At 48.4% G+C, this 23,923-nt stretch overlaps 1 protein-coding gene across 6 annotated transcripts in view; it reads right to left on the bottom strand.

The window, feature by feature from the left end:
* The window catches only part of PACS1 (phosphofurin acidic cluster sorting protein 1), a 37,561-nt gene that overhangs the window by 13,220 nt on the left and 418 nt on the right, over positions 1-23,923 (bottom strand). For 2 of the 6 annotated variants that reach the window (XM_083374364.1, XM_083374366.1), the window contains exons 2-8: positions 5,183-5,270; positions 4,590-4,679; positions 3,993-4,118; positions 3,309-3,453; positions 2,037-2,128; positions 1,577-1,657; positions 423-482 (exon numbers count right to left, since the gene is read on the bottom strand). In XM_083374364.1, coding sequence (XP_083230490.1) covers positions 423-482; positions 1,577-1,657; positions 2,037-2,128; positions 3,309-3,453; positions 3,993-4,118; positions 4,590-4,679; positions 5,183-5,270 — 682 coding nt within the window. Of the gene's footprint in view, positions 1-422; positions 483-1,576; positions 1,658-2,036; positions 2,129-3,308; positions 3,454-3,992; positions 4,119-4,589; positions 4,680-5,182; positions 5,271-5,995; positions 7,478-14,197; positions 14,794-23,923 lie in introns of those variants that run through there. The other 4 variants (XM_083374367.1, XM_083374368.1, XM_083374369.1 and 1 more) reach the window with 4 other exon arrangements.

Below are 23,923 nucleotides of genomic sequence, written 5' to 3'. Positions count from 1 at the left end.
GAAGGACCAGAATTTCCGATACTAAGCAAGGCCATTGTGGAGGGAGTTGCACCTAATTTGACTTTTTTGATGTGATTATTAAGCTAATCGTTGCGGGAAGGAAGGAAGGAAGGAAGGAAGGAAGGAAGGAAGGAAGGAAGGAAGGAAGGAAGGAAGGAAGGAAGGAAGATTAGAGGGAGGAAGGGTGGAAGGAAGGAAAGGAAGGAAGGAGAAAGAGGGAGGGAGGGGGGAAAGAGGGGAAGAGAAAGAGAGAAGGAGGGAGGGAAGATATGAAGAACTAAACCTGTCATGTTTTTTTTCCCCCTCTCCACCCCCAGAGCCCGAAGGGGATCAGCAGCACTCCGTAGGGATCCTAGAAACCCGGGTTCAACAGAAATATCCCACAGGCAGCAATCTCGCCCAATAAATCTCGCTGCACTTACCTCATCCGAGACTTTGAACCGCTTCAATAAAGCCACAAACTTCTGCTTAATATTTGGCTGCTGTGAAAAAGAGGGGATGTTTGCTTGTTAGGAAGAAGGCTCAATCGGGTGGCGAAGGCCAAGATAAGCCAAAGCTTTGCAATGCACGTAGCCGATGCTTTTTTTTTTTCCCTGCAAAGGGTGAAGAGCGAAGCCAAGGATTTGGGATACACCAAAGCCGGCGAAAATCATTTGTACAGAACTTAGCATTCCTGTCTAGCCGAATTTTTGCTAGAATAGAATAGAGCTGGAAGGGGCCTCTCCAAAAGAAGGCAAATGACTGGCGGTCTGCAAGGAATATAAATCCTTCCGCTCTCCACCATCCAGTCGGAGCTGAAGAAGCTTCCTGGATGGGAAGGATTTATACTCCTTGCAGACCGCTGGTCATTTGCATCCTTTTAAAGAGTCATTGAGGCCACTCGGAGGTTTGTCTGTGTCCCGAGTGGTTGCAAATGGGGCTGGAGCCTTCTTGGAGCTGCTGAAAGGATTGTGTTCCACACCCATTTGCCCCACTCAGGTGACCCTGAGGACACAGGTAAACCTCCAAGTGGCCTCAACGACCCTCTGAAAGGATGCAAATGACTAGCTGTCTGCAAGGAGCATAAATCCTTCCATTCCCCACCGTCCCAGTCAGAGCTGAAGAAGCTTCCTGGATGGGAAGGATTTATACTCCTTGCAGACCGCTTGGTCATTTGCATCCTTTTAGAGAGTCGTTGAGGCCACTCGGAGGTTTGTCTGTGTCCTCGGGATCACCTGAGCGGTGCAAATGGGGGTGGAGCCTTCTTGGAGCTGCTGAAAGGATTATGTTCCACACCCATTTGCCCCACTCAGGTGACCCTGAGGACACGGGTAAACCTCCAAGTGGCCTCAACGACCCTCTGAAAGGATGCAAATGACCAGCTGTCTGAAAGGAGTATAAATCCTTCCCTTCCCCACCGTCCCAGTCAGAGCTGAAGCAGCTTCTTGGAGGAGAAGCGAAAGGTCTCCGAAGTAAAAACAAGGAAGTCCAGTTGCCTCCTGAAAAAGCACCTCGGGGACATCAGAGGTCACGATTATTGATTACTAAAAGGACCGACGTAAGTTGGACGTGGGACGCCAGGCCCAGCACAACTCACCCGAGTAATTGCGGAAGTTGAGGTCAGTTTCCTTCTGGGTTTCTTCACTTTCCTAAGATCGTCGTCTTCGTAGAACAAATCCTAACGGGGAGGAAAAAACAGAGAAGCCGTTGCAGGATGCAAGTAACGTCTCACCCCAAAGTTCCTTCAAACGAGGCAAGTGCTAAAGGCTGAGATGTCTGCAGGTCAAACTTAGGACAAACTGGGGTTGGAATGTTCGTGGCTAAGCCAGGCAGCTGTGAAGAGAATCCCTTCCAATTTTGCGACCTCTTCGGCTGCAGCTGAGCAAATCGCTGCGGCTGTTAACTGAATCACATGGCCGTTAAGCGAATCAGGCTGCTCCTATTGACTTCGCTTGCAATTGTGTGACTCTGGGACGCTGCGTATGGTTCTCACGGTGAGGAAATTCCTCTTTAGTTCTACACGGTTTCCCTCCTGGCAAGAAGGACGCCCGGCTCACCTGTCCGTGCAGCGGGTCGTCGCTTCCTTCTTGTTCGGACGAGAAGCTCTCCTCTTCTTCCTCTGAGTAGTTGTCAATGTCCGGGGAGCGATCTAGGAAGCAATCCAGGTCATCAGCCCAGCTTTCGTGCAACTCGCATCCCAAGAAGGGCAGTCCAGGTTTATTTATTTATTTATTAAATTTTTATACCGCCCTTCTCCCGAAGGACTCAGGGCGGTGTACAGGGCAATAAATATAAAAACGAAATACAAAAGTTAAAAAACAATTAAATATTATGCCCGAATATAAAACAGTAATTAAAAGACATATTAAAACCCCAACCCGTCGCCCATCAAACCAGGTTGGATTGCTCGAATAAATAAGTTTTTAGATCCCGCCGGAGCTCAACCGGTAAGCGGTTCCACAGGTCTGGCGCGCCCACAGAGAACGCCCTGCCCCTGGGGGCCACCAATCGACATTCTTTGATCGGAGGCACCCTGAGGAGGCCCTCTCTGTGGGAGCGCACTGGACGGAGGGAAGTTGACGCCGGCCGCAGGTGTTCCCGTAGGTAATCCGGACCCATGCCATGTAGGGCTTTGTAAGTCATTACCAACACCTTGAATCTTGGCCCAGGCGGCAGGCTATCTCAAAAGGAGACCGCGGGGGGGGGGGTCATTCAGAGAAGCACCCAGGCCAAATCAGCTCGTTTCAGATTTTTTTTAAAAAAAAATACTTCAGCCTCCCCGTCTGCGCTCTCCCCAGCACCAAAAGGACCCCAGATCCTAGCTTCTATCTGATGGTTCGTCACTCTGCTGGGAAATGAGCCCAAATATCGGATTCAATCCAGCCCCGGGTCTCAATTTTACATCCGTTCCCTTAGCAACTCCATCACTGCCTAGGTAGCCATCTGCAAAAGGGTCCAGGAAAAACAAAGAGAGAGAGAGGATTTCCCCAAGCCAGAGGCTAAATATAGCCACGATTGGCAGAATTAAGTTAAATAAATTTAAGTTAAGTAAATTAAGTTTTGACAAGCCCCGGCGACCGAGTGGACGCCGGGGTTGGTCTCCTGCAACCGTCAAGAAGCAGCTCTACAGGCCGTCATGCCCCGGTGGTGCAATCGCTTTTGGTGGCTCTCCTCGATACGTGAATTTTGATCACATGCTCATGGGGGGCCGGGGAGCGGCGCTGCGACGGTTGTAAGGGCGAGGACCGATTGTAAGGCACGGCTTTGGGTGCTGCTGCAGCTTCGCTCGCTAAATGAATGGCCGTCAAGTCGAGGACCGTCCCCCGCACCTGATAACTTCGACTTGAGTCCTTCGTGGTCAATGGGCTGGCTGGACAGGGAGTAGATTTTGATTTCAGCCACTGGAACAGAGACGTCTTTGACGCTGCTGTGCAGTCCCAGGACCAGGGCCCCCTCGCTCGGATGCTGCATCACCTGCCGAGGAGAAGCGGAACGCCACATTGCTTGGGGGGGGGTGTCCCGAAAGCTCAAAAAACGTCAAGCAAAATGGTATGAGAGAGAGGAGAGAGAGAGAGAGAGAGGAGAGAAAGGGGTGAGAGAGAGAGGAGAGAGAAAGAGAGAGGAGACAGAGAGAGAGAGGGAGGGAGGGAGGAGCAGAAGAGCGGAAGGAAGGAAGGAAGGAAGGAAGGAAGGAAGGAAGGGAGGAAGGGAGGGAGGGAGGGCAGGAGGAGGTAGAAGGAAGGAAGGAAGGAAGGAAGGAAGGAAGGGAGGGAGGGAGGGAGTGAGGGCAGGAGGAGGTAGAAGGAAGGAAGGAAGGAAGGAAGGAAGGAAGGAAGGAAGGAAGGAAGGAAGGAAGGAAGGAAGGAAGGGCAGGAGGAGGTAGATAGATAGATGGAAGGGAGGGAGGGAGGGAGGAAGGAAGGGAGGGAGGGAGGGATGAAGGAAGGAAGGAAGGAAGGAAGGAAGGGGGTTGGTGGTCATATTTCCCCTCTGGACATTCCCGTCTACCTTACCTCGGCCATATTGATCAGGCCCACAGCCAAGGTTTTGTAGCCGAGGAAAGTCCGGTTCTTGTACCGCTTCCTTCTCTGTAACATGATCTGCAATTTGTTGGCGTCCCGCTTCAGGAAGTGAGGGTACTGCGGCAAGAAAGGCAGGGCAAGAAAAGATTTTTTTTAAAAAAAGGAAGAGAGGACACTGGAAGGGATCTGGGAGGAAAGTGGGGCTGTTTCCTGGAAGTAGGTCCAGAGGGGCCGCTGGGATGGTTTGGGACTTTCCTCTCCCGGAATTCTGCGCTTAGCTGGGGAAGGAAATTGGCGGAGGAGTCCCTGGTGCTCTCTGAGCTGGGTTATTTTCTTGCGGACGTCTCGTTTCCCAACTAGGTAACGTCATCAGCGCAGGAAGAGAGGGGAGTTGGCCGCACGTATCCTTACTAGCACCGACGATGCCGACTAGTTGGGTCGTGAAACGTCTGCAAGGAAACCACCCAGCTCGGGGAGCCCTCCTTTCACCCCTGAGCTATACGTATCCTTCTTTCTTGGAGCATTTTAAGACCCCCCCCCAACCCGGATGTTTTGCAAACAGCCGGGATCCCGCTCAAGCGCCCTTACCTGTAACGAGAAAGTCAGCTGGAGTTCCGTTTCAACGAGCCCGCTGACGGGCAGAAGGATCTCGTTGGACCTCAAGATCCGCTTGGAACCCTGAAAAAGGCACGGGGCGTTTGGTCTGCTGCTGGGATCCGAGCCCGCCAAGAGCCAGCCGCGGGGAGCTATCCAGCCCCGCTTGCAAGCAGACAACAATAACGGGGGGAGGGGGAGGGAAGGCATGGGAAGGAAAGGGGAGGGGAATTTGGGGTGCAGATCTGCCGCCTGGTAGCCTGAGACAGAGCCGATCCCTTAAGATCATCAGCTGATGAAGCCCGAGGTAGACAGACTGATGATTGGCGGCTAAACCGACAGTGGCAGCTCCAGGGGCAGAAAAAAAAATGAAAAAAAAAAAATAAAAAATTCCTAGGCTGTTTTCACGCTAAAGAGTTCGAACTGGTATAAAAATATAATAAATAAATAAACAAATAAATATAAGCCCTAAGCCCTGTCGCTATTGCCGTTTCCCTCTTTGGAGAAGTGACACAGAGCGAGTCATTTCTGTGGCCGCGAAGCCCCCGGTGTGTTTCGCCACCTCCCCGCTCCTCCGCGCGACATACCTGCAGCTTGACCGCAATCACCACGGAGCTGAGATCCTTGTCCATTTCTTTCAGCATGATGAGTTTCTTCAAGGTCAAACTGAACAGTCTATCCAGAGAGAGAGAGAGAGAGAGAGAGAGAGAGAGAGAGAAGGGGGGGAAAGAGAAAAAAAAATCCATCAAAAATCCAGTTGGAAAAACCCCTTGATGCAGATGTAAAATAAAAACAAAACCGCTTTTTTTTTTTTGCCTTGAGCGGTCATTCTCAACGTCGGCAACTTTTAAGACCGGTGGCCTTCAGCAGGCTAAATTCAGACAGGCTAAAAATTCAACAAGCTGAGAACGGAATAACCAAGTTGGATGGGGCCTTGGAGGTCTTCTAGTCTAACCCCCTGCTCAAGCTAAATTCAGACAAGCTAAGCAATTCAACAGGTAGGCAGAGATCAACCTGGATGAAAAAGGCTTTTTAGCTTCAGTTATGCTAGAGGGACGCAGTGGCTCAGTGGGTTAGGACGCTGAGCCTGTCAATCAGACAGTCGGCAGTTTGGCGGGTCGAATCCCGAGTGCCGCGTAGCAGAGTGAGCGCCTGTTACTCGTCCCAGCTTCTGCCAACCTAGCAGTTCGAAAGCACGTAAAAAAATGCAAGTAGGAAAATAGGGACCGCTCCGGTGGGAAGGTAACAGCGTTCCGTGCGCCTTTGGCATCTAGTCATGCCGGCCACATGACCACGGAGACGTCCTCGGACAAGCGCTGGCTCTTCGGCTTTGAAACGGAGATGAGCAACGGCCCCTAGAGTCGGAAACGACTAGCACGCGTGTGCGGGGGAACCTTGACCTTTATGCTAAGGAGCTTCTTAAAGGGGGCTTTGGTAGACCCCTCCCCATGATCAATGCTTTGCCGTTTCATTCACCATATATTCTCCGGATATAAAACCAATTCTTTGACACGGTCTTCAAAGAAAAAGACAATTCTCGGCCCGAAATAAGACTCTTCCCTGACAAACCGAGATTCTAAAAATAATATCAGCCGTGCAAGAAAGGGCCAATACAGTCCCGGAGAAGATCAGTTCCTGCTAAGGGCGGCTGGCATTTGAATTGCAAGAACTCAATTTTTTGAATTTAGCTTTGTTTATACTGTACCCAATCGGAGAGCTATGGAACAGGCGCTGCTCTGTTTAGAACAATGTACAATATTTATTCTGGATCTGCCCTGCCTGAGGAATTTTTTTGTCTTTTTTCTTTTTCTTTTTTTGAGCGGAAGATGCTATCTAGTTTGGCCGCTTCGAGACACAGATGGAAAATGAGCAAACGGAAGCGTCTGGAATTAGCTGGCTGTTTTTAACAAAAAGCAACTTTTCTTAATTTATTTTTTTTTGCCAAAAATCTTCAAGGAAAAAAAAAATCTGCCTTGGAGGTTTGAATAGTGATAAGAATCAGGAAACAATCAATAAGTCTCTGGAGTGATTATGATTCCGCCAAGAGCTACTGAGCACTGCAGAATTCATTTTCACCCAATTTGGTTATTTCTATCTAAAGCTTCCTTCCTTCCTTCCTTCCTTCCTTCCTTCCTTCCTTCCTTTTTCTTTCCTTTCTTTCTTTCTTTCTTCTTTCTTTCTTTCTTTCTTTTCTCTCTCAAGTTCAAATGGAAAGTTGGGACACTGGTTTTTTTTTCCCCCTCCTCCATTCTGTAACGTGGAACCTGCAACGAACAGCTTTTTTTTTTTGCAAAGACTCACAAACGTGAGTGGCCTAGAATGGGGATTCTAAAAAAAACAACAACACACAGTCTAGTGGTTTTCAAATTAAAATCAAATTAAAGAATTAAGGAAAGTCCAAACTGCCCGTTTTCCCTCCGGATTCCAGTGCCAGGGAAGGAAAAGGCCTGTAACCTAACAGGAAGGCTTGTTCAGCTTCCTGAAACGCACACATACACAACAACAACAACAATGAGAACAACAACCCAACCTTGGGGTTGCCACCCGCTACTCGTTCCCTGCAAAATACAAAGCTAGGACTCCTCGGATCCCTTTCCAGAAGTGCCACCTAAAAGAAGAAAGCATTGAGATTCGCTTTAATGCCACACACACACACACACACACACACAAACACACACACACGTGCACACATACACCAACACAAAGGAGAAAGGGACTCTCTGTGCCACTTTGCAGCTGAGCTAACAGAGGCTTGAAGATATTCTGTTATTCTGTTCTTGAAGATATTCTGTTATTCTCATTCCAAGACACACTTTAAGGCTACAAACGCAAAGACGCAAAGACACACATACACAAACACAAACACACACAAAGGGACTGGAGAAAGGGATCTTCCCCCTTCTGTGCAGCTGAGCTAACAGAGGCTTGAAGATATTCTGTTATTCTGTTCTTGAAGATATTCTGTTATTCTCATTCCAAGACACACTTTAAGGCTACAAACGCAAAGACGCAAAGACACACAAACACAAACACACACAAAGGGACTGGAGAAAGGGATCTTCCCCCTTCTGTGCAGCTGAGCTAACAGAGGCTTGAAGATATTCTGTTATTCTGTTCTTGAAGATATTCTGTTATTCTCATTCCAAGACACACTTTAAGGCTACAAACGCAAAGACGCAAAGACACACATACACAAACACAAACACACACAAAGGGACTGGAGAAAGGGATCTTCCCCCTTCTGTGCAGCTGAGCTAACAGAGGCTTGAAGAGGCTTTTTAAAGGGTGCCTGAGCAACAAAATGTGACAAGGAAAATGTTCATTGGGAAGGCTGGTTTTTCTCCCCCCTTAATTACACTCCAATTATCTTTTTAATGTCTAAATGCTTTTTTTTTTTTGCTGGAGTGCAGCAAGAGCAATTGCTTTTTTTTCCCTTTTAAAAAAGGGAGCCATTTTAACAGCTGCGTTTTATTCAAGCAGGGTGGTGTCGGGGGGGGGGGGGGGGGGAAAGCATAATATCTAATCAAAACGGACCACCTTGAAGGGAAGAGATCTTATCCGTTCAAACGAAGAGGGGTGTGTGTGTGTGTGTGTGGAAAGGAGATTACATTTTTCATTTGGTTATTAAAAAGTTGCATATTTAAGATGCTTCCATTATTTTTTTTAAAAAAAATTAAGCAAAGAACATTTGCACGGTGATGAACCAACAGGGTAACAATCCCTTCTTCCTTTACCGCAACGTTTCTAACAATATTTTAGGGGATAAAGAAAAAATAAAACAAAACTGCAGCCGCTCGGCGCTGAATTTTGAAAAATCTCACTCGGGGTACAGAAATAACACTTACGCTTAGGGAGAAAAAAATCAAAGACGCAAGGACGGACTGGGCGAGAAATGGCTCAAAAACCAGTAACTGTGAGAGGGACTTTGGAGTCCGAGTGGACGATCACCTGCCCATGAGCCAGCCGTGTGCAGCAGCCGCCAAAAAGGCTAATACAATCCTGGGTTGGATAAACAGAGGCATAGAATCGAGGTCATGCGAGGTATTAGTAAGCGCTTTATAAAGCCCTAGTCAGACCACACCTGGAATACTGCAGCCAATTTTGGTCACCGTTATCACAAAAAAGAGGTTGAGAGTTTGGAAAAAATTCAGAGATGATGGTGGTGGAGCAGTGGGCTAATGCCTCCTTAAGTAACACCAGCTGCCTGCAATTAGTGCAGGTTCGAGTCCCACCAGGCTCAAGGTTGACTCAGCCTCCCATCCTTCCGAGGTAGGTAAAATGAGGACCCAGATTGTTGGGGGCAATTAAGCTGACTTTGTAATAATGCCGCTTGGGGGTGTGTGAAAGCCCTAATAAGCAGGCATATACATAGAATGAAGGCTACTGCTAAGCTTGTAAGCCGCCCTGAGTCTTCGGAGAAGGGCGGTATATAAATGGAATTAAAATAATAATCAGAATAATAAAAAAGAAATAGGGGGAGACACGATAACAGTCTTCCGGTATTTGAGGGGCTGCCCCAAAGAAGAGGGGCTCAAGTTATTCTCCAAAGCACCTGAAGGCAGGACGAGAAGCCTACGGAGGGATGAAACTGCCGCGCTGGATTCTAATTTCGTTCCAAACATGTATTTTAATCCCAATGTCAGTTTAAATGGTATTTTATTTCTCTTTTGCCCTGAATTATATTTTAACTAATTCCATTCTAAATTGTTTTTTTTACTGCATTTTTAGCATAACGTGTGTTTGGAACTCTGAAACCTTGATACGGCCCACGGGCTCATCGATAAAAGATGATTATGATCTGCTTGACGCTGTCGTCAAGTACGACCCGTAAAGTCGGTCAACCCACTTCCAGATGCGGCCAAGGTCATGGCGAGGATCCTTCTCCTGGTTGCAGGTCGAGACACAGCTGCCAATCGATGACAAATCCAATTAGCAGCCTGCCAGCAACCGGGCAAGCTGTCAACCAGGAAATTCCCTAATTCTGAACGGGAGGCTTTGTCGAGACACGAATGTTCTGGCATCAGAAGAGAAGCTGGCGGCGTGCCCCCGGAGTCACGCGTTCCCCTTTTGCCAGCTTCCCGCAAGCCGAGTCAACAACTAGGGCAAGAGAAGCCCTCAAATGGGGACAAACCCAACCCATTTCTTGCTTGGCCCCATGAATTTTGGGCTCCAAGTTGAGGACTTTATTATTATTATTATTATTATTATTATTATTATTATTATTATTATTATTATTATTATTATTATTATGTCTGTAATGGTGTAGAATCCAGGAGTCTTCCAACTGGGCCCTTTTAGGACTGGTGGGACTTCAACTCCCAGAATTCCTCAGCCAAGCTGAGGAATTCTGGGAGTTGAAGTCAACCAGTCCTAAAAGGGCCCAGTTGGAAGACCCCTGGTCTAGATGGAAGATCTGAAAGGAAAGCCTGGTGTGAAACGTGCCAAAACAGATACACTGCACCCAGCTTCCTGTTTGGACACGGGGATGGCATCAGGCCAGTCAGGTATAAATACCCAGCCTAACTGGCAAAATATGCGCACACAGACACACACACACACACACACACACACACACCTGGAGTGTCTTTCCAGGAAGGAATATAAGTGGATTAATGTGACAAACGTGGTCTCTGAATCTAAATTCAGCCAGGCAGGAGAAGTTGAAGGACCACCGGCTGTCCCAATTCCGACAGATCACTGATATACCCCAAGTCAGGTTATTTGTTCTCGATCCGTCGGAATCATCTCAGTCACCAGGGGCTCGGCAGCACGGGGCGGGGGGGGGGGAGAGAAACACCCACGTCGGATCTAGGCGTTGACTCTGCCAGCCAATGGTATTTTTTAAAAAAACAAAAAAACATACAGAGGTGGTTAATGAGAAATCAAATGCAAAGAATCGAGACGGCGGCGACGAGAGGAAATAAAACGTACGCTCCAAAGCTGTAAAGCCCCCAGTGCTTTGCGACGAAGCCTCACCTCTTGAAATAACTTCATTTCCCCGAAACAGAACAAGGGGGGGAAAACCCCCCCCTTAGATCACTTTGAATCATGCGTTAAGGCTGTGACAAGTCTGGTGCAAGCTGACCAGACTTCAATGTTTGTACGGTGACTGCCGCGCCCACCAGCTGCAAGCACCCAGATGTTTGGCTCACGCAATGTCTGCAAGAAAAGCACTCAGAGAGCACCAAGGACCCGACAGAAGAAAAAATAAATAAATACTTCACTAATTTTAGTTGGGCCTAGATCCCCCCCCCACCCTTCCTCTTGCTCCGCATGCTAAACTGAGCAGCACCAAAATCCATTCTAACCCTTTTCAAGCATTATTTATATCAATAGGAGAATGTGGAATTCTCGGGGCCGCCCAGCGTCTTCCTCAATAATCCGATTGCAAATCACACTGGGCTGGATTCTACAGATTACTTTCTCCTCTGCCCTCAGGGCGAAAAAGGGTGTCTCTTTTAAACTGTGAAAAAAGTGCTTCCTTTTTTTCCTTCGTTACCCCAAAGCCCTTTTATCGACTGAACGTCAAGGCTGATAAGCCCCTTCCTTCAGCAACGTCGCAATTCCAAAGAGTCGCGGAGCGCTTGCAAACCGAGGAATACTTTGATTAATAAAAAACCGTATCCAGGAATGAACGTGACGTCCCTTCATCAAATCGTCGCCGGTAACTTCCATCTGTTTTCGTCTTGGTAAGAAACATTTCGGGAGGGTTTGGGAAGAGATTTTCCGTACGCCCGGCCATCTTCCAACCGAATTAGATGTCCCTGCTGTGTGATAGGCAACGGGTTTGTGGGTCTTGTCCCAAGAAAAACCCGCTCTCACCCAATTTTAGATCATTTAGGCTATCTTGCTCTAGCGGTTAAAGCACCACGAGGCTAAGAGACGGGGAAACTCTGAATTGTGGTTCTTGCCGTGGGCCTGAAAGAGGGCTGGGTGACTTGGGCCGATCCACCCAGGCGACGGCGAGTTCCAGTCCTGCCTTAGGCAGGAAAGGCAGGCGGGTGGACAAATTTTGGGCCAGCCACATTGTCTCTGCCCCATCCACCTCACAGGGTCGTTGTTTGGGGGGGGTGGGAAACAGGAGGAGGAAAGAACATGAGGTCTGTTCGCTGCCTTCAGTTAGTTATAAAAATAATCAAAAAGGTCTTCGATTATTTTAATTAAGTTGTTTTGGAATCAAGGCAGCATATAAAGAAGGATTACATTTACCGGGGTTTTGAGAAGCACTGCCTTAAAGTCTATTCTTCACCTCTGGAGCTGAAAGAATGAAGAGGTAAGCACAAACTTGGGAGGAAGGACACAGACGCCAAAAAGAAGTTTCTCTCTCTCTCTCTTCTCTCTCCCTCCCTCTCCCCTCTCTCTTTCCCCCTTCTCTACCCCCTCTCTACATTCTCTCCTCTCTCTCCCTTCTTTTTCCCTCTCTCTCTCCCTTCTCTCTCTCCTCTCTCCCTTCTCTGTCTCTCTCCCTTCTTTCTCCCTTTTCTCTGTCCCTTCTCTCTCTTTTCTCCCTCCCTCTCCCCTCTCTCCCTTCTCTTTCCCCCTTCTCATTCCCCTCTCTACATTCTCTCCTCTCTCCCTTCTTTTTCCCTCTCTCTCCCTTCTCTCTCTCCTCTCTCCCTTCTCTGTCTCTCTCCCTTCTTTCTCCCTCTCTTCTCTCTCCTCTTTCTCCCTTTTCTCTGTCCCTTCTCTCTCTTTTCTCCCTCCCTCTCCCCTCTCTCCCTTCTCTTTCCCCCTTCTCATTCCCCTCTCTACATTCTCTCCTCTCCCTTCTTTTTCCCTCTCTCTCTCCCTTCTCTCTCTCCTCTCTCCCTTCTCTGTCTCTCTCCCTTCTCTGTCTCTCTCCCTTCTTTCTCCCTCTCTTCTCTCTCCTCTTTCTCCCTTTTCTCTGTCCCTTCTCTCTCTTTTCTCCCTCCCTCTCCCCTCTCTCCCTTCTCTTTCCCCCTTCTCATTCCCCTCTCTACATTCTCTCCTCTCTCCCTTCTTTTTCCCTCTCTCTCTCCCTTCTCTCTCTCCTCTCTCCCTTCTCTGTCTCTCTCCCTTCTCTGTCTCTCTCCCTTCTTTCTCCCTCTCTTCTCTCTCCTCTTTCTCCCTTTTTCTCTGTCCCTTCTCTCTCTTTTCTCCCTCCCTCTCCCCTCCTCCTCCCTTCTCTTTCCCCCTTCTCCATTCCCCTCTCTACATTCTCTCCTCTCTCCTTCTTTTTCCCCTCTCTCTCCCTTCTCTCTCTCCTCTCTCCTTCTCTGTCTCTCCCTCCCTTCTCTGTCTCTCTCCCTTCTTCTCCTTCTCTCTCCCTTCTCCTTTCTCTCCCTTCTCTCTTTTCTCCCCCTCTCTCCCTTCTCTCTTCTCCCCCTCTCCTCTCTCCTTCTCTCCCTTCTCATTCCCCTCTCTACATTCTCTCCTCTCTCCCTTCTTTTTCCCTCTCTCTCTCCCTTCTCTCTCTCCTCTCTCCCTTCTCTCCCTCTCTCCCTCTCCCTCTTTCTCCCTTTTCTCTGTCCCTTCTCTCTCTTTTCTCCCTCCCTCTCCCCTCTCCCTTCTCTTTCCCCCTTCTCATTCCCCTCTCTACATTCTCTCCTCTCTCCCTTCTTTTTCCCTCTCTCTCTCCCTTCTCTCTCTCCTCTCTCCCTTCTCTCCCTCTCTCCCTTCTCTCCCTCTCTCCTCTTTCTCCCTTTTCTCTGTCCCTTCTCTCTCTTTTCTCCCTCCCTCTCCCCTCTCTCCCTTCTCTTTCCCCCTTCTCATTCCCCTCTCTACATTCTCTCCTCTCTCCCTTCTTTTTCCCTCTCTCTCTCCCTTCTCTCTCTCCTCTCTCCCTTCTCTCCCTCTCTCCCTTCTCTCCCTCTCTTCTCTCTCCTCTTTCTCCCTTTTCTCTGTCCCTTCTCTCTCTTTTCTCCCTCCCTCTCCCCTCTCTCCCTTCTCTTTCCCCCTTCTCATTCCCCTCTCTACATTCTCTCCTCTCTCCCTTCTTTTTCCCTCTCTCTCTCCCTTCTCTCTCTCCTCTCTCCCTTCTCTCCCTCTCTCCCTTCTCTGTCTCTCTCCCTTCTCTCCCTCTCTTCTCTCTCCTCTTTCTCCCTTTTCTCTGTCCCTTCTCTCTCCCTCTCTCCCTCTTCTCCGTCCCTCTCCCCTCTCTCCCTTCTCTACCCCCTCTACATTCTCTCCTCTCTCCCTTCTTTTTCCCTCTCTCTCTCCCTTCTCTGTCTCTCTCCCTTCTCTCCCTCTCTTCTCTCTCCTCTTTCTCCCTTTTCTCTGTCCCTTCTCTCTCCCTCTCTCCCTCTTCTCCGTCCCTCTCCCCTCTCTCCCTTCTCTACCCCCTCTACATTCTCTCCTCTCTCCCTTCTTTTTCCCTCTCTCTCCCTTCTCTGTCTCTCTCCCTTCTCTCTCCCTTCTCCCCCTCTCTTCTCTCTTTCTCCCTTTTCTCTGTCCCTTCTCTCTCTCTCTCTCTCTCCCTTCTCTCATGCCCTCTCTCTCTCACAAACACACACACTTGCCAGCCTTAGAAAGTGATAGCCCAAACCTACAGAATGCAGAATAAACAGAGCTGGGAAAAGGGACCTCGGAGGCCTTTCGTCCAACTTTATAAACGAAACTTTATCCACGGTGGGAAAGATCACCTGGAGCACCTGGAGTACCTGTTTCCACCTGCCGCGGCCATAATTCCAAAATTCCCATCGCCTCCGCGAAGCGTTAGTAGAACATCCAACCGTCTGCTCAAGAGAAGAAGAGCCGTGGGGGGGGGGAGAAAAACTCCTCGAGAAAGAAAACTCCAAAGGGTTTTTCCAACACTGGAGGCCCAGCCTCTTCAAAGAGGATTCATATGACTAAGGAGGGCAGGCTCTGGACGAAACTGTACACCTCTCTCTCTCTCTCACACACACACACACACATACACACTGCTGGCTGGCAAGCATCCCAATGACTTAGGACTCCAGGAATCTCTGAACTTACCTGCGCTTGCTTGCAACCGCTGCAACTGGAGGCAGTTCAACTGCCCCATTTGAATTGGCTCCGACCGGGGAAGGGCAGGGATCTTTCCAAACAGCCAACACTCAGGGTGTTTTGTTGTCTTTTGGGAAAAATGCCTTGCCCAGCAGACTCAAATAGGAATAGCCACACCAACCAAAAACAAAAAAAAAGAGAAAAGATTGCAATGTTAAATTAAATGGCACGTAAATCGATAGGGAACCTCCTGCTCCAAAAACAAAAAACACAAAACCTCAACCAAATCGAGGTCAACGTTTAAAGGGAAGATGCAGAACGCAGGTTGTTCTCCGATAACGAGTAATCGCTTCCGATACGGACCTCTGTCATGTAGTTCTGGTAACGTGACTCCGGGAAGCTGAATTTCAGTCATTTAACTTAGGATGGGAACAGGGGTATGGTAAGAGTAGTGTTAGGGAACAGGAGAGGAGAATATTTGTAGCTCAGGGGTGAAATGTGGGGTCCTTGGTGCTCTCTGAGCTTGGGGGGTTTCCTTGCAGACGTTTCATGACCCAACTAGGGAACGTCATCAGTACTAGGAGGAGGAGGAGGAGGACAACTGTGGGGTCCTTGGTGCTCTCTGAGCTTGGGGGGGGGGGTTCCTTGCAGACGTTTCATGACCCAACTAGGGAACGTCATCAGTACTAGGAGGAGGAGGAGGACGGCGACGACGACAACTGTGGGGTCCTTGGTGCTCTCTGAGCTTGGGGGGTTTCCTTGCAGACGTTTCATGACCCAACTAGGGAACGTCATCAGTACGAGGAGGAGGAGGACGACGACAACTGTGGGGTCCTTGGTGCTCTCTGAGCTTGGGGGGTTTCCTTGCAGACGTTTCATGACCCAACTAGGGAATGTCATCAGTACGAGGAGGAGCAGGAGGAGGAAGAAACTGTGAGATCCTTGGTGCTCTCCTAAGGCCTGCTCAGCCTTGCAAGAAAGAACTCACAAACATTATTTCTGCCTTCTCCTCGCCACTTGCAGCTTTGGACTCAAGCCCAGAGGAAATAGAGTGAGCACCGCTGGGGCCCTCTCGACAGGACCACCCCTTAGAAATACGCATGTATTTAAACCATTATCCCAGACGCACATCTCCCAGCTCGCAATTTCCCCCGGGGGCCCTGCCGAGCCCGGTTGGGGAAGCACAGGGAAGGGATGGATCCACACGCCTCCTTTTCACTCCAGCTATTGTGTCGCTGGATTAACGCAACCACGCCAAGTCTGAAATCGCTTGCCACCGCCACAACAGGGCATTATCCGGGCTCGCCACGCTCCGCGCCACAAAAGAACCGGCGAAGGGCTGAGGCTGGGAGACAACCTTCAAGCTGCTTCTTGCAGGAACGGTTAACGCAATCACGGCTAATAGTTCCCTACGGTTTCATCACTCCAGATGCGTTGAGGCACGTCCCTTTGTAATTAATGGCAGGGAAGAAGGGAGGGCAGGAAGGAACCAAGCCAAAGGGGGGGCACGGGGGGGGGAGAGAGAGAAATATTCTGCGTCATGTTTTACTAAATGGAGGGAAACGCCATGCAGCTCTTCCTTGACTTTACGGCCACAGACAGGCCCCCCAAAATGTCTGTTCTTTTGCTAAGTTGCTAACTGACTTTGGCGGTTGTTCAATTAATAAGACAGATGTGATGCGAGCCGGGCTTCTCCGTCGACTATGCTTGTCAGACGGTCGCAAAAGGGGATCGGGTGATCCTGGGTTGCGGCCGCCGTCGTAAATGCGAGTCAGTTGCCACGGGTGCAAATCCTGATCACGCGACCGTGGGGTGGGGGTGTGCTGTGACGGCCACAGGTGTGAAAAACGCTCCTAAGTCCCTTTTTTTCCAATGGCGTCGTAACTTCAAACGAACACTAAACCAACCGCTGTAAGTTAAGGACGGCCTGTAGTTTTAAAAATGGAAATTGAAACTTGATTTTTTTTTTTTTTTTGGCTTCCCTGCCTGCATTTTTTGCTAGCCGCTAAGACGGCATAAAAACGTCTGGGGGAAACTGTATAAGTCGAGATACATTAAGGTTGGCTGAAGAACCGCACTATCATTTATTCATGCCCAGATAGTTATTTAAACACACACACACACACACACACACACACACACACACAGCCTATACAAACGAAAATCTACGAGGTGGAATGTGAGCACCAAAAAACAACAACAAAAAAAAAACCAACCTGAACAGGAAATCTACAGAACAGCAGTTGGGAAATTTTAGTTGGCGAAGTTGCGGATAAGCAGAAAACCAAATTGTGAATGAGAAGCTGCGGCCTTCTCAGAAAATGGGGCCCGCTCTTTGTTTAGCACCCCGTTCTTAATCAGAAGTTATGCCGGCCTCGTTAGTAAAAAGGACCTCGAGTTTCAAACATAACCGGCCTGAAACAGAATTGAGAGAATAGAGCTGGAAGGGGCCTCGGAGGTCATCTAGTCCAACCCCCTGCCCGAGCAGGAAACGCTATACCATTTCAGACAAATGGCTGTCCAGTCCCTTCTTAAAAAGCCTCCAGTGATGGAGCACCCACGACTTCTGGTGGCAAGCCGTTCCACTGGTTCACAGGTCTGCAACCCGCGGCTCCGGAGCCGCATGCGGCTCTTTCATCCGTCTCCTGCGGCTCCCAGTCCTCTGCCATGTGCAGTCAAAAAAAAAAAAAAAGTGGGACTAAAAAAGTTCAACCAATCAATTCATATATGCAGGGTAGGTGCATATCTCGCCTTGGCTCCACTCTTCAGTCAAACCCTGTTCTGTGCATGTGTGCATGTATGCGCATGCGCACACATTTTTTTGCGGCTCCCAGTTTTTCATTTTGTGAGGGAACCGGTTCCGAGTGGCTCTTTCACTGTTTCAGGTTGCTGACCCCTGCACTGGTTCATTGTTCTCAACGTCAGGAAATTCCTCCTTCGTTCTAGGTTGATTCTCTCCTTCATGAGTTTCCATCCGTCGTCGTAAGCTGAGGATCACCTGTACAAACTTTTGGGTGAGCGCTACCGAACTAATCGGCAATTTACAATGGGCAAATCCGGAAAGGGATTTGCAAGGGTCTCGGAACGCCTGGCTTCGATACGCGGAAAGAATCCGCAGCGTATACACTTTTGATCGGTTTTTTTTATGGCTTTCGGGTTTTTTTATGACCTTCAACTGTTATGAATCAACTCGGAGTAGTTTGCGGAGCAGGTAGTAAAACAGGAGAGGGCCATAAAAATTTGTTATCAAATAAGATTGTGCTTTTTCAGGGACAGCTTCCATCTCTGCTTCCCATCTTTATGGGGGGTGGGTGGGGAGAAAAGAGCTTTTAATTGCTGAGATCAAAGTACTTCCGACCTACAATTAAGAGTTGTGAGAAGGACTTTAGGTATGGCTTTTTTGTGGGAACCACAGACCAGGAAGCACGTGCCTCTTTTAGTGTCACCCAACAGCACAACGACAAACAGAAGCAAGCTGGCGAAGAGGGCGTCTCAAGATCTCTTGTTGAGCAACTTAACAAGGTTCCAGGTCAGAGTAATTTTTTTAAAATTTCTTTTAAGATAAAAAACAAAAAACATGGCAGCTGCATCCTTACGGCTCACCGTCTCCGGGTAGTCCTTGTACTTACGGCCATAATTAAGCCCACGGTTTCGGTCGTTAAGTCGGGACGGTTGCAAACAGGCCGTCCGTGCGACCGTCCTGATTTTACGACCTTCCTTAAGTGACGGGAACGGTCGTAAAACGAATCCAACGTTCGCTACGGTCAGGTCTGGGCAAAATAACGGCAGGCGACGCACAGCGCTACACATGGCCGTCAATGCACGTCATTGGTTGAGCACCCAAAATGTGGTCACGTGACCACCGGGGGGGCGGGCGCAGCGGCCATCGAAACTTTGGAACTGGGTTAGAAACCTCCCTTTGAACGGCCGTAAATCGAGGCCTATCCGCGTCAAACAATTTATGTTTATTTTTATACATTTGATCACTTAATGTGATTTTTTAGCCAGCTAAACGTCAGTCTCTGCCAGTTTCGCTCGCCAATTGTGCTGTTATTTGATATTTTTTTTTCTTTTCTTTTTCCCTCCCCCGTCGGAAACCTTTTTAGGATAAGCACAATGTGCTGCTAATCACAACATTTGCTAATATTCCTGCAACTGACACAAGGGGAGGAATCCGGGCAGATGTCTCCATCGGAGCCATGCCCGTTTACCACAAAGCATTGCCGTTTCCCTCCCCCCAACACACACCCACACCCACAAAGAAACGCAACTCACACCTACACCGAAGGGAACGGAACACACAACCCCTACTGACATCATAAACAACCCGGAAAGGAGCTCTTGTTACGGGAAACAATTCAACCACGACCCTTCTTATGAAGTCATGCTCCGATTTAAGTGGACACGTTTTCATTTATGCTCATTTCCACCAACGGATCACGGGTTGGGGATGTTTTTTTTTTAACTTCCGGAAGAGAAGGCAAAAGTAGAATGTAAAAAATAAATAAATAAATAGCTGAAAAGGTGCCTGCCTTGAAGACAGCGTATGCTCCTGGCATCCTGGAATGCAAATCCTGGCATCGCCGTTCCAAGTTACAGGAAGCCAGACGTGGGTTGAACGTTATATATATATATATATATTGTGTATTCGTCACAGGAAAAGTGTGGTGTAGGAGCCTCTCCTTTTGCAATGTCCCAGGGTCATTTGTGACCTTCTCAGCTTCTGACCAGCAGTCTTCGTGGTGAGAGCCGGTTTGGCTTAACAACTGCGCAATTCACTTAAGAACTGCCGTGATTTGTTTAACACATTGAAAACAAAAAAAAGTTATATTTCATACTTCTTAGCCACCTGTCTCCCTCGGTTGTAAAAATCGGACTTAGCCACTGCTTTCTTTAGCAACTGGTCCCAGCTGTGGTCGTAAGTTGAGAACGCCCTGTACAAACAAAGGACCAGGATGGCAACAGCCTTCTTCCCGCCCCCCCCCCCATCGTAGCATTTCCGGGACAGATTGCGCAGTTTCTCCAAGCAAGCTCTTGGCACTAAGTCAGCACCTGTCAAGGTCACCTGTGAAAGGACCATTCCTGCATGCTAGAGGGAGAAAGGTAGACAGGTAAACATCTGGAAACGTCACCGGAGCGGGACAGAACGGTAACCCAGGCAGCCTGAAAATTTAGGTGTAACAGGACTGCAGATTTTCATCAATGGGGCTCAAGCTTTCTAACTCCTGGGATTTATTTTAGGTGGCAAAAAGGCGTTTATTTTTAACGCGGCATGAAAAACAACAGATGGAGCTGAGAGTTAAAGGCTGGAATGGTGTGTGTGTGGGGGGGGTGGTGTTGGTTGGTGGTGGGGAGCTATTTTAGCTACGCGTTCTTTTTTGGGAGAAGGGAAAGGAAAGCGCTCCAAGATGGCCTGTCCGAAATTATTTTCGCTGGTTAGGTTCCACACATCTCCAAAAAAAAAGATAGGGAATTGGACAAGAGTTGTCAGAGCGGTGGCCTTTTCCGTATGTTACTGGCAGGAATCTCATTTCGGGGTCCCACAAAGAGGGAAACCCCCCCCACTCCTCAGATGGGACTTCCTCCCGAGATGGAAACCTAAGGTAAAGGTAAAGGTTCCCCCGCACATGCGTGCTAGTCGATTCCAACTCTAGGGGCTCATCTCCGTTTCCAAGCCGAAGAGCCAGCGCTTGTCCGAGGACGTCTCCGTGGTCATGTGGCCGGCATGACTAGACACCAAAGGCGCACGGAACGCTGTTACCTTCCCACCGGAGCGGTCCCTATTTTTCTACTTGCATTTTTATGTTCTTTCGAACTGCTAGGTTGGCAGAAGCTGGGACGCGTAACGGGCGCTCACTCTGCTACGTGGCACTCGGGATTCAATCCGCCAAACTGCCAACCTTCTGATCAACAAGCTAGCACATGCCAAATAAGCAGGGTTACCTTTTTTTTAAAAAAAGAAAAGGCTAAAATTGGGAAAGGAACGGTTAGAAAAATTGTCTTTGCGCTGACAGAAGCTGGAAAGGCCTGGCTGGTAATGAGGATTTCCATCCTTTAGCCTGCAAAATCGTTTCAATGGGAAAGGTTTCCTAGCAGGCCCATTTTTAACAGAACTACTGTGCAAATGCGCAGACCGGTTCGTTTAGCTCGCCGTCCGACACGGATTCAACCAAGCGACAATCCTACCAGTATTACGAAGGGAAAGATTTCTCTTCTCCAGTCACGTCCGACTCTAGGGTATGGTGCTATTTCCATTTTTGGGGGGGGCACTGCTGCAGGGGTCTTCCAACTGGCCCCTTTGAGGACTTGTGGACTTCAACTCCCAGAATTCCTCAGCCAGGCACGTGGGATTCCGGGAGTTGAAGTCCACAAGTCCTCAAAGGGGCCAGTTGGAAGACCCCCTGCCCTACTCCCACGTGTTCAGAAGATGACTAAGAACTGCTGCTTCGCATACCACCCACTTTTTTTTTAAAAAAAAAATATTTAATTTCCCCAAGTAAACATGACACAACAGTGGCTCTGATCACGCCTTCCGCTCTTAAAACCAATTATTTTCTGTTCAACAGAAGACAACCACCCGGATATGCAGACCATCTCAGAATAACTGCAGAAACTCTGTTCCTGTTTTTCACCCAGGATGCACCCGTTCTCCATACAAAAAAAAAATCAAAATCAAATAATCAATGGATTAGTTTACTTTTAAAAAGTCACCCTAGCAACAGCCAAGGTCATCTTAAGAAACAAACCCGGATGCTACTCAAGGCAACTTGTCAATTAAAAAGCTCGGCAGAAATGGTAAAGATTTTTTTTAAAAAAATAAATAAACTGCAAATACAGGATTCCCCCACCCACCCCCCGCCTCGCCCCCGCCATCTAAATATACAAGGAGGAAACATGATAGAGTCCTAATGTCCAAGCTTTTGTTTTTATTTTCCTGAAGGAGGAGGCCTGGCACTTAAAAATGGATTTCAGCTAAAATCCGGCTAACATTTAGCTTTCAAAAAGCTATTTGAAAGACATCCTGTAGTCAAAAGCTCTCCCCCAGACGGTGCAGGGCGACGAAACAAGTGCAGGTTGAAGAAACAAAGTCTTGAATTCAAACTGAGTGAACATTTCAGACCCCCGCAAAAAATCCAAAAAGTAAAACTAGCCTTTTCACTAGTAAAACTTATCTTCAGAAGAAAAAAAAAAGCATTATCTAATAAACAGCCCCAGACCTATGCCACTCAGGAGAAACAAGTGACAAATCGAAAAACATGATAACACAACACCACAACTAGGGACATTAGAAAGCCATCGGAGGCGTGCTTGTTAACAGGAAAATATTGATAGACGAGGCCGGGGACGAGGGGTGTCTGGCTTAAGGGTTAAAACAGCTCTTTTTCAACTCCCTCCATCAACAAATGGGAAAAAATGCAGGGAAATATTTATCCTTTCACTGAGAGATAAACATCCTTCTTGCAACAGGACAGGGAAGGCAATGCTACTTTTGCATTCATTTATCAAAACACAGGTGGTCCCCGACATAGGACCACAATGGGCCACCCAGAATATCTGCTGCTAAACAGTGATTAATATTTATATATGTTACTTATATGTAAGGGTGTATGTCTATACGTATGTTGTATACAGCATGATTAAATGTGTGTTACGTATTTGTATACTTTGAGAGCAAGCAACGAAATTTCATTTTTAACGTGTGCCATTGTGCCCACAGTAAAAAAAAATGACAATAAAGGCTATCTATCCATCCATCAAAATGGTAGAGGACAGGAAGGCCTGGAGGAACGTTGTCCACAGGGTCGCGATGGGTCGGACACGACTTCGCAACTAACAACAACATCCATCCATCCATCTATTCATCCATCCATCTATAAACCTATATATAATCCATCCATCCATCCATCCATCCATCCATCCATCTATCTATCTATCTATCTATCTATCTATCTATCTATCTATCTATCTATCTATCTATATCATCCATCCATCCATATGGTAGTGAGGATGCTGGGATGGTCATTAGTGCAATGACCGGTCCCGAAGTCATCTTTTTTCCAGTCCTTATATAACTACCTTTATGTCCAGCTATTCAACTGGGTTGGGTGATACCTGGAGACAGGTTTGCTTTTGTAAAATCAGATTTGTGAAGAGTTATAACGAAACGCTGGCCTCAGAAGTCTCTCTTATTTGGAAACGGGTTGCCTTTGTCGCATCTTGCCCAAACAAACCTGAATCAGCTCTTCCTTGAAGGAAAGCAGATCTAGCCAGCCCCTACCGAGAATTTACAATAAAAAAGCTGATCAAAAATGCCATCTTCTGAGTGTGCCAGCACTCACAAAAGCACATGTCTTTTAAGATAGCATGCATCCCTCTACTGTACCAAATTTCTGATTTTTGCCCAAAAGGCCACGAACATTTGTTTGGAGCAAACAGACCGGCTGGATAAAGTGGCAACTGCCTATGTTGGTCAAAAGGAGGTTTAAGCAAGAGAGGAATATCTCAGTAGCCTGTTGGCACAAAGGACCTTCAATTTGAGGAAGTCCTTGTAACCGGAACCACACAGAGGAGTACATAATCCCTTTGCACTGGGGGAGTATATAGTAACTTCAGCGCATTATCTGAGATGTAAATGCACCAACCTGCCACCCAGATCATATTTTGGGAAGGAGGGAAAGATTTGGGGACCACGTTCTTCTCGAGGAACCCCACTTGGCCTTGCACTAAGCATGGGGAGACGCCTGCTGGATGCAAGACTTCAGACAGTCCTCGCTTTACGACTGCTGCTAAGCAAGGCAGTTGCGAAGCGAATTGCGTCCAATTTTACCACCTGGTTTGCATCACTGCTTCTTCATCCCAGGTGTCTTTGAGAGGCTGGGGACGATGGGAAGTAGTCCATCACCCCAGGGGCCTTCGGACAGATGGAGATGATGATGGGATGCCCACCGTAGGATTCTTTCGGGCGGCTGGGGATGATGGGAAGTGGGACCCCACCCTAGAAGTCTTTGGGTGGCTGGGGATGAGGGGAGCTGAGCTGCCACCCCAGGAGTCTTTGGGCAGCTGGGGATGATGGGAGGTGGGCCCCCTACCCCAGTGGTCTTTTAACAGCTGGGGATGAGGGGAGCTGAGCTGCTACCCCAGGAGTCTTTGGGCAGCTGGGGATGATGGGAGGTGGGCCCCCTACCCCAGTGGTCTTTTAACAGCTGGGGATGAGGGGAGCTGAGCTGCCACCCCAGGAGTCTTTGGGCAGCTGGGGATGATGGGAGGTGGGCCCCCACCCGAGGTCTTTTAACAGCTGGGGATGAGGGGAGCTGAGCTGCCACCCCAGGAGTCTTTGGGCGGCTGGGGATGATGGGAGGTAGGCCCCCACCCCAGAGGTCTTTTAAGGGCTGGGGATGATG

This window comes from Vipera ursinii (assembly GCF_947247035.1).
Source record: "Vipera ursinii genome assembly, chromosome: 15".
Classification (NCBI taxonomy): domain Eukaryota; kingdom Metazoa; phylum Chordata; class Lepidosauria; order Squamata; family Viperidae; genus Vipera; species Vipera ursinii.
Note: the sequence above shows the minus strand (reverse complement) of the source record. Positions and strands in the feature narration are given on the sequence as shown.